General features: G+C 35.9%; 1 protein-coding gene across 4 annotated transcripts in view; it reads right to left on the minus strand.

Moving 5' to 3' along the window:
• The window catches only part of APOOL (apolipoprotein O like), a 218,735-nt gene that overhangs the window by 172,835 nt on the left and 33,507 nt on the right, over positions 1-12,393 (minus strand). For 3 of the 4 annotated variants that reach the window (XM_061409565.1, XM_061409566.1, XM_061409563.1), the window contains one exon: positions 7,987-8,091. The exons of the other annotated variant lie outside the window; for it this stretch is intronic. In XM_061409565.1, the coding sequence (XP_061265549.1) occupies positions 7,987-8,091 (105 nt within the window). The remainder of the gene's footprint in view (positions 1-7,986; positions 8,092-12,393) is intronic. 4 annotated transcript variants of the gene reach the window in all.

The raw sequence follows: 12,393 nt of genomic DNA on the forward strand, positions 1-12,393 counted from the left end.
CCTGTTGAAAATAAAGCTACGGGCCTTGCTCACCAGCGCTTGGTCTCCCCATGTCATTCTTCCCTTTAACTTCCAGCTGAGTCTCCATCTGAAGCGTGGAACCCACCACGCTTACTAATTATGCCTGGGCTTCTAAGACCCACTCGAGAAGGTGTCTAGGGTGAGGCACCTTCCGCTATTCGAGAGGGCGCCTGCGGCCTACGTAAGTGGTGCAAACTTCTTGTCTTGAAGTTTTATTGGTCTCCCGCGTAAACCAAGCTACTCAGCTTCTTTTCTCCACTGAATTTTCCTACTGAGCTATCCTCATTCTATTATTCTTTATATCTCTAATTAGCATATAAATAGTCACCTAGGCCGTCTCTCCTTTGAATACCCTGGATCAGCTGGGGCTGGTCCCCAGCACCCTTGCATATTGTTAGCATTTGTCTTACATATTGTGGTGCTCCAATGTTGGGTGCATATATATTTATAACTGTTATATCTTCTTCTTGGATTGATCCTTTGATCATTATGTAGTGTCCTTCTTTGTCTCTTTTTGCCGGGGACCAGCCCCGGCTGATCCAGGGTATTCGAAGCGGGGACGGCGTCGGCGAGGATCAGGAAACAACTGCTTAATTAAACGTTAATTAAGGATATAAAGAGTAATAGAATGAGGATAGCTCAGTGAAGAAATTCAGTGGAGAAAAGAGGCTGAATAATTCAGCCAGAAGGTAAGAGAAAGAACGACATGGTGAGACCAAGTTTCGGTGAACAAGGCCCGCACTTTATTTTCCAAAGTAGTTTTTATACCTTAAGTTATGCATAGAGGATAATGGGGGAAGGGGTAGAGTCATGCAGTAAGCCAGGCTTTCTTCCTGCAAACTTATCATATGCAAAAGTTTAGGTGATTTGCATCATCTTCTGGCCCGGAGGCCTTTTTCTCTAAAGGTGATTATTCTCAAGTCAGGCGCCAGCCTCCAAAAAGCATTAGATAAATTTGCATTCCTACAGAGCAAAGGTGTGGTGGGCTATAACAAGAAAAAGAATTAACTCAAGGATCCCAGGTTACAAACATTAAAGCTACTACTTACACCAACTATATTAATCAATACACTGCCAGGGACACAGCAGGTAAGGGATATGGAGACTTAGCAGCAAACATTGGCCCAACAAGTGAGAATCCCTTCACCAATACAATTTCTAATCAATCTTTTAACTGCTCAAAGGAATCTGTATTTAGACAGTTTAGAACATCTCATGCCTCTCACAGTTTGGAGGCTCTGAGCAATCACATGTGGCCGGAAAAACCTATTCAGGCAGGCTAGAGGACTTCCAAGGGAGTTTGTAGGTTGAAACACTGTCACACCCAGGAATTATTAACTGGAGCTGTAAGCTAACTCTTTTTCAGAGAGGTAGTGGGGGACAGCCCCCCGTAAAGTCAGAGGTGTAGGTGAAAGCACAAAGCAGAAAGTAGGCAGATTCTGGTTTTGGGGGTAGATGGCTCGAGAATTTCCAGGGAGACTCCTGAGGCTTGATCCCGCCTTTGCGTATGTCAAGCCTCCTTCCTCATGACCTTTGCCACGGGTGGAGCTCGCTCCCCACATCTTTTCACAGCCTTTATTTTAAAGTCTATTTTATCTGATATGAGTATTGCTACTCCTGCTTTCTTTTGGTCTCTATGTGCGTGGAATATCTTTTTCCAGCCCTTCAGTTTCAGTCTGTATGTGTCCCTTGTTTCGAGGTGGGTGTCTTGTAGACAACATATATAGGGGTCTTGCTTTTTTATCCATTCAGCCAGTTTTTGCTTTTGGTTGAGGCATTCAACCCATTTACATTTAAGGTAATTATTGATAAGTATGATCCTGCTGCCATTTACTTTATTGTTTTGGGTTCAAGCTTATACACCCTTTATGTGTTTCCTCTCTAGAGAAGATCCTTTAGCATTTGTTGGAGAGCTGGTTTGGTGGTGCAGAATTCTCTCAGCTTTTGCTTCTCTGTAAAGATTTTGATTTCTCCTTCATATCTGAATAGGATCCTTGCTGGGTATATTTGAATGACACCTGGGCTGTAGGTTATTTTCTTTCATCCCTTCAGTATTTCCTGCCATTCCCTCCTGTCCTGAAGAGTTTCTATTGAAAGATCAGCTGTTATACTTATGGGAATCTTCTTGTGTGTTAGTTGTTGTTTTCCCGCTATTGCTTTTAATATTTGTTCTTTGTGTTCGATCTTTGTTAATTTGATTAATATGTGTCTTGGGGTGTTTTGCCTTGGGTTTATCCTGTTTGGGACTCTCTGGGTTCCTTGGATTTGGGTGATTATTTCCTTCCCCATTTTAAGGGAAGTTTTCAACTATTATCTCCTCAAGTATTTTCTCATGGTCTTTCTTTTTGTCTTGTTCTTCTGGGACTCCTCTGATTCGAATGTTGGGGCGTTTCACATTGTCCCAGAGGTCTCTGAGATTGTCCTCATTTCTTTTATTTCGTTTTTCTTTTTTCCTCTCTGTTTCATTTATTTCTACCATTCTATCCTCTACCTCACTTATCCTATCTTCTGCCTCTGTTATTCTACTGTTGGTTCCCTCCAGAGTGTTTTTGATCTCATTTATTGCATTATTCATTACATATTGACTCTTTCTTATTTCTTCTAGATCCTTGATAAACTTTTCTTGCATCTTCTCAATCCTTTTCTCCAGGATATTTATCTGTAACTCCATTTTGTGTTCAAGATTTTGGATCATTTTCACTGTCATTATTTGGAATTCTTTATCAGGTAGATTTCCTATCTGTTCCTCTTTTGTTTGGTTTGGTGGGCATTTATCCTGTTCCTTTACCTGCTGGGTATTTCTCTGCCCTTTCATCTTGTTTATCAGCATTTCTTTTATATCTTTTTGTTCTATGATTGCCATGGCTAGGATTATCAAAACTCTCTTGAGTAATAGTGGTGAGAGTGGGCACCCTTTCTTGTTCCTAATTTTAGAGGATATTCTTTCAATTTTTCACCATTGAGGGTAATTTTTACTGTGTGTTTGACCTATATGGCTTTTATTATTCTGAGGAATGTTCTTTTTATGCCTGCTTTCTGGAGAGTTTTTTAATCATAAATAGGTGTTTAATTTTGTCAAAGTCTTTCTCTGCATCTGTTGAGATAATCATATGGTTTTTAATCATTCAATTTCTTAATATGATGTATCACATTGATTGATTTGCAAATACTGAAGAATCCTTGCATCCCTGGAATAAAGCCCACTTGACCATGTTCTTTTAAATATGTTGCTGGATTCTGTTTCCTAGAATTTTGTCAAGGATTTTTGCATCTATGTTCATCAGTGATATTGGCCTGTATTTTTTTTTTTTTTTTTTTTTTTTGTGGCATCTTTGTCTGGTTTTGGTATTAGGGTGCTGGTGACCTCATAGAATGAACTTGGGAGTTTGCCTTCCTCTGCAATTTTCTGGCAGAGTTTAAGATTGGTGTTCGCTGTTCTCTAAAATTTAGGTAGAATTCACCTGTGAAGCCATCTGTTCCTGGGCTTTTGGTTGTTGGAAGATTTTTGATAACAGTTTCAATGTCCATGCTTGTGATGGGTCTGTTAAGATTTTCTACTTCTTCCTGGTTCAGTTTTGAAAGGTTATACTTTTCTACTAATTTGTCCATTTCTTCCAAGTTGTCAATTGTTCATACTAGTCTCTTATGATCTTCTGTATTTCTGTGTTGTCTGTCTGTTGTGACTTCTCCATTTTCATTTCTCATTTTATTGATTTGATTCTTCTCTCTTTTTTTCTTGTTGACTGTGGCTAATGGTTTGTCTATTTTATGTATATTCTCAAAGTACCAGTTTTTAGTTTTGTTGATTTTTGCTATAGCTTCATTCATTTCTTTTTCAGTTATTTCTGCTCTGATTTTCATGATTTCTTTCCTTCTGTTAACTTTGGGTTTTTCTGTTCTTCTTTTTCTAGCTGCTTTAGGTGTAAAAGTTTGGTTGTTTATTTGATGTTTCTGTTTTGTTTTTTTTTTTTTTTTTTGAGGTATGCCTGTATTGCTAAGAATCTCCCTCTTAGCACTGCTTTTACTGAATCCCATAGGTTTTGGGTTGTCGTGTTTCATTATTATTTGTTTCTATGCATAGTTTGATTTCCTTTTTGATGTCTTCCGTGATCTGTTAGTTATTAAGAAACATGTTGTTTAGCCTCCATGTGTTTGTGTATTTTTATAGTTTTTTTTTTTCCCCCTATAGTTGATATGATCTTACTTACCATTCTGTGATCAGAAAAGATACTTGAAATGATTTCATTTTTTTACAATTTACTAAGAGTAAATTCGTGGCCCAGGACATGATCTATCCTGGAGAATGTTCCGTGTGCACTTGAGAAAAAGGAAAAATCCATTGCTTTTGGGTGAAATGCCCTGTATATATCAATGAGATCTAACTGGTCCATTGTATCATTTAAAGGTCTGTTTCCATGTTAATTTTCTGTTTTGTTGATCTATCCACAGGTGTGAGTGCGGTATTAAAGTCCCCCACTATTAGTGTGTTACTGCTAATATCGCCTCTCATACATGTTAGCATTTCCCTTACATATTGTGGTGATCCTATGTTGACTGCATACATACTTACAATTGTTATATCTTCTGGGATTGATCCCTTGATCATTATGTAGTGTCCTTCTTTGTCACTTCTACATAGAAAACACTAATAATACCACCAGAAAATTACTACAGCTAATCAAAGAATGTAGTAAAGTTGCAGGATATAAAATTAATACACAAAAAACCCTTGCATTCCTATACACTAACCATGAAAAAACAGAAAGAGAAATTAAGGAAACAATCCCATTCACCATGGCAATGAAAAGAATAAAATACTTAGGAATACATTTAAAGAAACAAAAGACCTATATATAGAAAACTATGAAACACTGATGAAAGAAATCAAAGATGACACATACAGATGAAGAAATACACCATGTTCATGGATTGGAAGAGTCAACAGAGTGAAAATGAGTATACTACCCAAAGCAATCTAAAGATTCAATGCAATCCCTATCAAGCTACCAGTGGTATTTTTCACAGAACTAGAACAAATAATTTCACAATTTGTATGGAAACCCAAAAAACCTCGAATAGCCAAAGCAATCTTGAGAAAGAAGCAGGGAAGTGGAGGAATCAACCTGCCTGCCTTCAGACTATACTACAAAGCTACAGTTATCAAGACAGTATGGTACTTGGACAAAGACAGAAATATAGATCAATGGAACAAAATAGAAAGCCCAGAGATAATTCCATGCACCTATGGACACCTTGTCTTTGACAAAGGAGGCAAAAATATACCATGGAGAAAAGAAAATCTCTTTAACAAGTGGTGCAGGAAAAACTGGTCAACCCTGTGTAAAAGAAAGCAAATAGAACACTTTCTAACACCATACACAAAAATAAACTCAAAATGGATTAAAGATCTAAATGTAAGGCCAGAAAGTATAAAATTTGTAGAAGAAAACACAGGCAGAACATTCTCTGACATAAATGACAGCAAGATCCTTTATGACCCACTTCCCAGAGTAATAGAAACAATAAATAAATAAATAAACAAATAGGATCTAACTAAACTTAAAAGCTTTTGGGCAACGAAGAAACTATAAGCAAGGTGAAAAAGAAGCCTTCAGAATGGGAGAAAATAATAGAAAATGTGAAAACTGACAAAGAATTAATGTCCAAAATACACAAGCAATCCATGCAGCTCAATACCAGAAAAATGCACAATACAATCAAAAAGTGGAGAAAGAACTAAACAGACATTTCTCCAAAGAAGACATACAGATGGCAATGTAGGAGACCTGGGTTCGATCAGTAGGTTGGGAAGATTCCCAGAGAAGGGAAAGACTACCCACTCCAGGATTCTGACCTGGAAAATTCCATGGATTGCATACTCCATGGGGTCATGAGATGGACACGACTGAGCGACTTCAACATACACACATATGTAAATAGTCCATAGCACTTAGCTGGCAACTTTGCTTAATAAGCAACTCAATTGAATTCTGTTTAAAATATACTGGGGAACACAATAAATACCAAGATATCTTGTTCATTCCATAACATAGTAAGGAGCACAGATTTATTTTAAAATATAGAAATATGTAAATTAAGTATTAGAGCCAAATGCCAGTTTCCTATTATCCAACCTAGATTTTAAACTTTCCAAAGATACAAGTGCCAAGGTAGGCTTAAAAACAACATCTCACTAAGATTAATAAAAAGGAGAAAAAAATACTGAGAGTCTGCAAGTATACAGAAGAGTAAATCTATTCTAGACTGCTAATGAAAATTAATAAAACTTTACCCAGTGCTTTGTATATGCCTCACATATATAAGAGGAGCTCAGGAAATATTTTTTTGTTTAATGAATAAGTAAATACCACCTTTATGCATGTTGGTTTGGCAACTTACTGATATGTTTCATGCTTTCTCACCTACAATTCCATTTCTAGAGATTTATTCTAAGGAAACAGTTACATATGTACATAAAGATTCAGGTACAAAGTGTTTTGACAAAGCCTGATTACATTTGCAAAATAATTGGAAATACGCTAAATTTTCAGAATATATGAAAAATATATATTTGATATGATATATTCATACAACAGAATATTTATGCCACTATTAAGAATTCTGTTCAATGCCATCCAACAGTCTGTGACAGGGTCAAGATTCAGATTTAGGCCTGTTTGCCTCCAATATATATTTCTAAGCATGCAGATGTATCTTAAGGGTAACTTGAGGCTAGAAAAGATGAAACGTACCATGGTGAAGAGAATAAGTTACTACAATGAGACATTAAAAGGCTGATATGATAGACTAGATTAATGAGATGTAAGTTAAAAAGGCATAAATGTACCTGTAACTAAATCTAAAATGTACATATGCATAAGTACAAACTCAGAAATTACTAGTAAGCTATGTACTAGTAGCTTACTAGTAGCCCATATAAAAACATTTAATGAATTTTAGAGAACTGCACATTCACTATGTCATGGTCAAAAGCTGATTTTAAGCAAGGTTGATTGTGATGACCTAAAACAAAAATAAATATAAAAACAAATGTAATCTTAGACTGAAACACCAGGGAAGCCTAGTCAGCATTAAAACAGAAATAAATTATCTTAAACAAGAAAAGTCAGAGTCTGACTCTATCTTGCAGTATTCAAAATACTTACACCAGAAGAAAACACTAGCCATCCTGAACATGTTTGGCAGAGAAAGATCATGAAAGTGAAGGAACTCAAAGCTTTGACCCAGGAGTAATTGTTAAATTACTAATATGTTTACCCAGGAAGCAAAATTAAATAAAGTGAATGGACATCTGAAGAGTTGTTTTGTGGAAGAGAGATGAGAACTGTTCTGGATAGCATCAATGAAAGAGATACAGGGCCAATAGGTAGAATATGATTATGAGACAGGTTTGTGTTTGATGAAAGAAAGGACCTTAAATTGAATGAAAGCTGCCAGAAAATGGTATGGACTGCCTTAGGTTCCTTTATCCAGTTTTATTCACATTGAAGAAAACAGCCAGTTAGTGTGCCTATTGTAGAGGGACTTACAATACTATAGAGTAAGCGAATTAGAAAACATCTAATATTGCTTTCAAAACTGAGATCTTAATGAATTTCTTAAACTAAAGCTTTCAAATATCATGTGCACCTGTATAAATTTTTTTCCAGAAACAAAAACTAGACTGCTTACAAGAACTAAAACCCTATACTACTCATCGATTATTCATTAAGAAAAATCAAAAAACTGTTTTTCATTGGAGTTAGTATTTTAGATGTTTGGGCTAAAAATAATAAAATATTTACTTTGAGCCATCTTGTAACTATTTCTCTCAACTTGAAAAACATGCCTAACAAATACTTCAAAGACATTTTTGATGAATAGAGTTAACAAAGAAACAAACCTCGCAGTTTTTACATCATATTTATGTCATACAAAATTCACAAACTTTTGTAGGCAAGTTACCTGCTCTGGTTTCACTAGCTGCTTTTTGGACTCCTCTTCTTTGGCCGCATGCACACTTATAGATGCATATATTAGACCTGCTGGCATGGTTGTCAACTTTCCCATCTGAGAAAATATATCAAAACATATTTTTAATTGAAAAGCTTCCCACCCCATATTTCCTGATAAATTTGGGGGTGGCACATTTGAGGAACACTATGGGTTTCATTTAAGTGTATTAAAAACTCAAGCATTCCAAACAATTCATACCTTTTTAGGATATAATTCCTAAAATTCTCCTCTCATGCTAAATGGTAGAGTATTATTTTCACCAATTTGTTAACTACTTACTTCATATGGAATACAGCAATATAGTAATTAGCAGGAAGAAGTGAATATAAAATTTTACAGGTGAAGTGAGATAGATTATGATATTCATTCAGTTCACAAATATTAACTGAGTAATTACTATATGCCAGACCCATTGGGAACAAAACAACAATTATTGCTTTCATGGAGCTGACATTCTAGTGGAGTAGAGACAGAAGATATACACAATACATAAATTATATGGTATACTACAATCAATAATGCTAAGGAGAAAGTAAAAAATAAGGGTGATCTGGAGTACTAGGTGATTCAGGTTGTATCTTGACACATAATTTATAATCACATTATTTATAAAAATAACTTCCTACCATTACAAATCTTATTCCCCTAATACATTCCTTTTTAGCTATTATATTTAATGCTTGATCTAAAGCCAAAAGTGACCTTTGTTCTTGATATAACTTGATTTAAATTAAGAATGCAGGAAAATTAGTCTCTAAGAACAAAGTGCTCCAGTGTTTATCCAGTATCAAAATAATTCCTAAAGATTACACATTCAACAAGGCCAAATGAAAAACTCTCCAGGGAACAACTATTTTAAGAGCTTTATTCTTTAGACTCAAAAGGAGGGCCTGATGAAATTGACAAAAGACATCCACAGGGAAGAGGTTTCTCTGGCTTACACATAAGTGGAATTGTTCAAGAACTGGAAGAAACACCAGCCAAAGGATTCCAAATGTTCTCGGATAACAGTGATAGTAACTGCATTTCATTTCTGACATATGTTTCCATAATTTCTGGGCAAAATAAGGGAAAGTACTGGTACTAGTAAAGCAATTTCCTGTTTAGGCATGACTCTGATTTAGATTGAGACTCCAAAAATATACAGTAAAATTAAGATTCAACACTAATAAAAAGAGATTGTTTTCACTGTTTTTCTACCTTCAACCTTCCCTCTGTACGTATGTCAGCATCATAGAACAATTTATCTAGTCCTGGCTTCCCGAAATACATCACTTTTGATTTCTTATACATATTTGGTATTTACTAATGAAATAACAAGATTCCCACTCAATATATAATGTCAGGTATCAAAAAAAAATATTAAAACTGATGCTGGCAAGAATGTTCTCCTATGTACCTGAAAAAATATTTTAATAAAGCTCTGAAGTGATTATTTGAAGCAAGTCAATTCTTACAATATTTTAAAGCTATTTTTAAAATACCTGATTAGACATTACTTCCTAGATAAAAGAAAAATATCTTTGTATATTGCTAATATCTGAAAAAATTTCAACAATGTTCTCATAGTCATTTTACTTCACATAATGGAAAAATAACATGTAGACTATAAAATAAGTTCATAGGTATTACTTAATAATTATAATCCTGTGCTACAGAGTGTGGACTAATTAAACTAGTGGCCTAAACTTTTCCATATTTCAGCCCGGGAACTTGGGGCACAGTTTCCAGCCTGATATATGAACTTTCCATATTTCAGCCTGGCAACTTGGGGAGTAAGCCACTAATTAGTCCACAGAAGAGAACATTCTTGCCAGCATCAGTTTGAATATATATATATATATATATATATATATATATATATATATATATATATATTTTTTTTTTTTTTTTTTTTTTAAAGTTAGGGCTTCCCTTACAGTGCAGTTGGTAAAGAATCTGCTTGCATTGCAGGAGACCCCAGTTCAATTCCTGGGTCACAAAGATCTGCTAGAGAAGGGATAGGCTACCCACTCCAGTATTCTTGGGCTTCCCTTGTGGCTCAGCTGGTAAAGAATCCGCCTGCAATGTGGGAGACCTGGGTTCCATCCCTGGGTTGGAAAGATCCCCTGGAGAAGAGAAAGGCTACCCACTCCAGTATTCTGGCCTGGAGAATTCCATGGACTGTATAGTCCATGGAGTTGCAAAGAGCTGGACACAACTGAGCGACTTTCACTTTCACTAAAAAGTTAAAACAGTAGTATAACCTTGAAAAATGCTCAAGTATTGATATCCTTGCTACATTTTCTACTCTGTAGGGCAGAGTCCATCCACCTTGACTTTCAGTGATAAAGCTGTATGGCATAATGGCAAAAATATAAGCTCACAAGTTGCACAGACTTGGTTTTGAACTCAAGTTTTGGAGCTTACTGTCTACGTTTGGGCAAGTTACTTAAGCTCCTAAGAGGTATGCTGCCCAATATGGTAATTACTAGCTACACTGTTGTTCAGTTACTAAGTCATGTCCGACTCTTTGCAACTGCAAAACTCCAAGCTTCCCTGTCCTTTATCATCTCCCAGAGTTTGCTCAAACTCATGTCCATTGAGTCAATGATGCCATACAATCATCTCATCCTCTTGGCCCCCTTCTCCTCTTGCCCTTAATCTTTCCCAACATCGGGGTCTTTTCCAATTAGTTGGTTCTTTGCATCAGGTGGCCAAAGTATTGGGGCTTCAGCTTCAGCATCAGTCCTTCCCATGAATATTTAAGGCTGATTTCCTTTAAGACTGACAGGTTTAATCTCCTTGCAGGCCAAGGGACTCTCAAGAGTTTAGTCCCAGCTCTGTTCTTAGACTATGTAATCTCTAGTTAAGTCACAGGCCTGCGTTTCTTTATTTGTAAAAATATCTTGTGCAGACAATCTCTGAGAGCCTTAGACCTGCACTCTCCAATAGGGTAGCCAATATCCACATGTTATTTAAAATTGTATCTCAATTAATGAAAATTTTAAAATTAAAATTAAATTGTAATTAAAATTAAAAATTAGTTCTTTCATCCCCCTAGCCACGTTTCAAGGTCTCAATAGATACATAGGACTCTAGTGGCCACCAACTGGACAGCACAGAAACAGAACATTCCTACCATAGGGGAAAGTTTTATTGGATAGCACTGCCTTACAGCTCCAACATTTAGGATTTTCTTATAATTCTATCAAAAAAGAGATTAAGATTTTAATGAGATATATACACTCCTATGTTTATCACAGCATTATTCACAATGGCCAAGATATGGAAACAACCCAAAAGTCCATTGACAGATGAATGTATAAAAAAGATGTGATATACATATATATGCATGACTGCCTGTGCACTAAATTGCTTTGATCATGTAACCATAGGGTTACTCTTTGTAACCCTATGGACTATAGCCCCCCAGGCCCCTCTGCTCATGGGATTCTCTAGGCAAGAATATTGGATTGGGTTGCCATGCTCTTCTCCAAGGGATCTTCCCAACCCAGGGATCAAACCTGGGTCTCTTATGTCTCCTGCATTGGCAAGTAGGTTCTTTACCACTACCACCGCTTGAGAAGCCCATACACAATGGAATATTATTCAGCCATGATAAAAGAGGATATCAAACTATTTTCAACGATATGGATGGACTTTGAGCATATTATACTAAGCCATATAAGTCAGAGAAAGACAAGTACTGGAGAATGTCACTTAGATGTGAAATCTAAAAAGTCAAACATGTAAAAACCAGATAGTAAAATGATGGTTACTAAGGGATGTGGGGGAGGGGAATAAGACTGATGGGGTTTAAGGGTACAAACTTGTACATAGTAAATAAGCCATAGAGATCTAATGCACAATATAGACAATGTTGTAATATAATTATATCATTTGATAAATATTATATAACAGCAGTCACATTACAACCTATACATGTATAAAAGCAACATACAATACACCTTAAACTTACACATTACATATCAAATTTATTCAATAAGAAACGATTATTTCTGATTTCAAATATACCAGTTTTAATTCTAAATCCATCTATTCAGGGCATATATGTTAACCTGAAAACAGCAAAAGGAAGAACTGGACACTATTTATGCCACTGCAGAAGAATATAATGGCATTATATTTTTAAGAGAGTAAAATATGAAAATGAGAAATTTTATCCTGTTATAGGAATGATGGTTTAAATCTATAAATCAGAAAACATTCTCATAAAATCGTGAAAACAAACCTATGAAACAGTTGACCCTGGAACAGTGGAGGGCTTAGGGGTGCTGACCCTCCTTGCAGTCAAAAATTCATGTATAACTTTACAGTTGGCTTTCTATATCTGTGGCTCCACACCCACAGATT

The sequence above is a fragment of the Bos javanicus genome, chromosome X (assembly GCF_032452875.1).
Source record: "Bos javanicus breed banteng chromosome X, ARS-OSU_banteng_1.0, whole genome shotgun sequence".
NCBI lineage: Eukaryota > Metazoa > Chordata > Mammalia > Artiodactyla > Bovidae > Bos > Bos javanicus.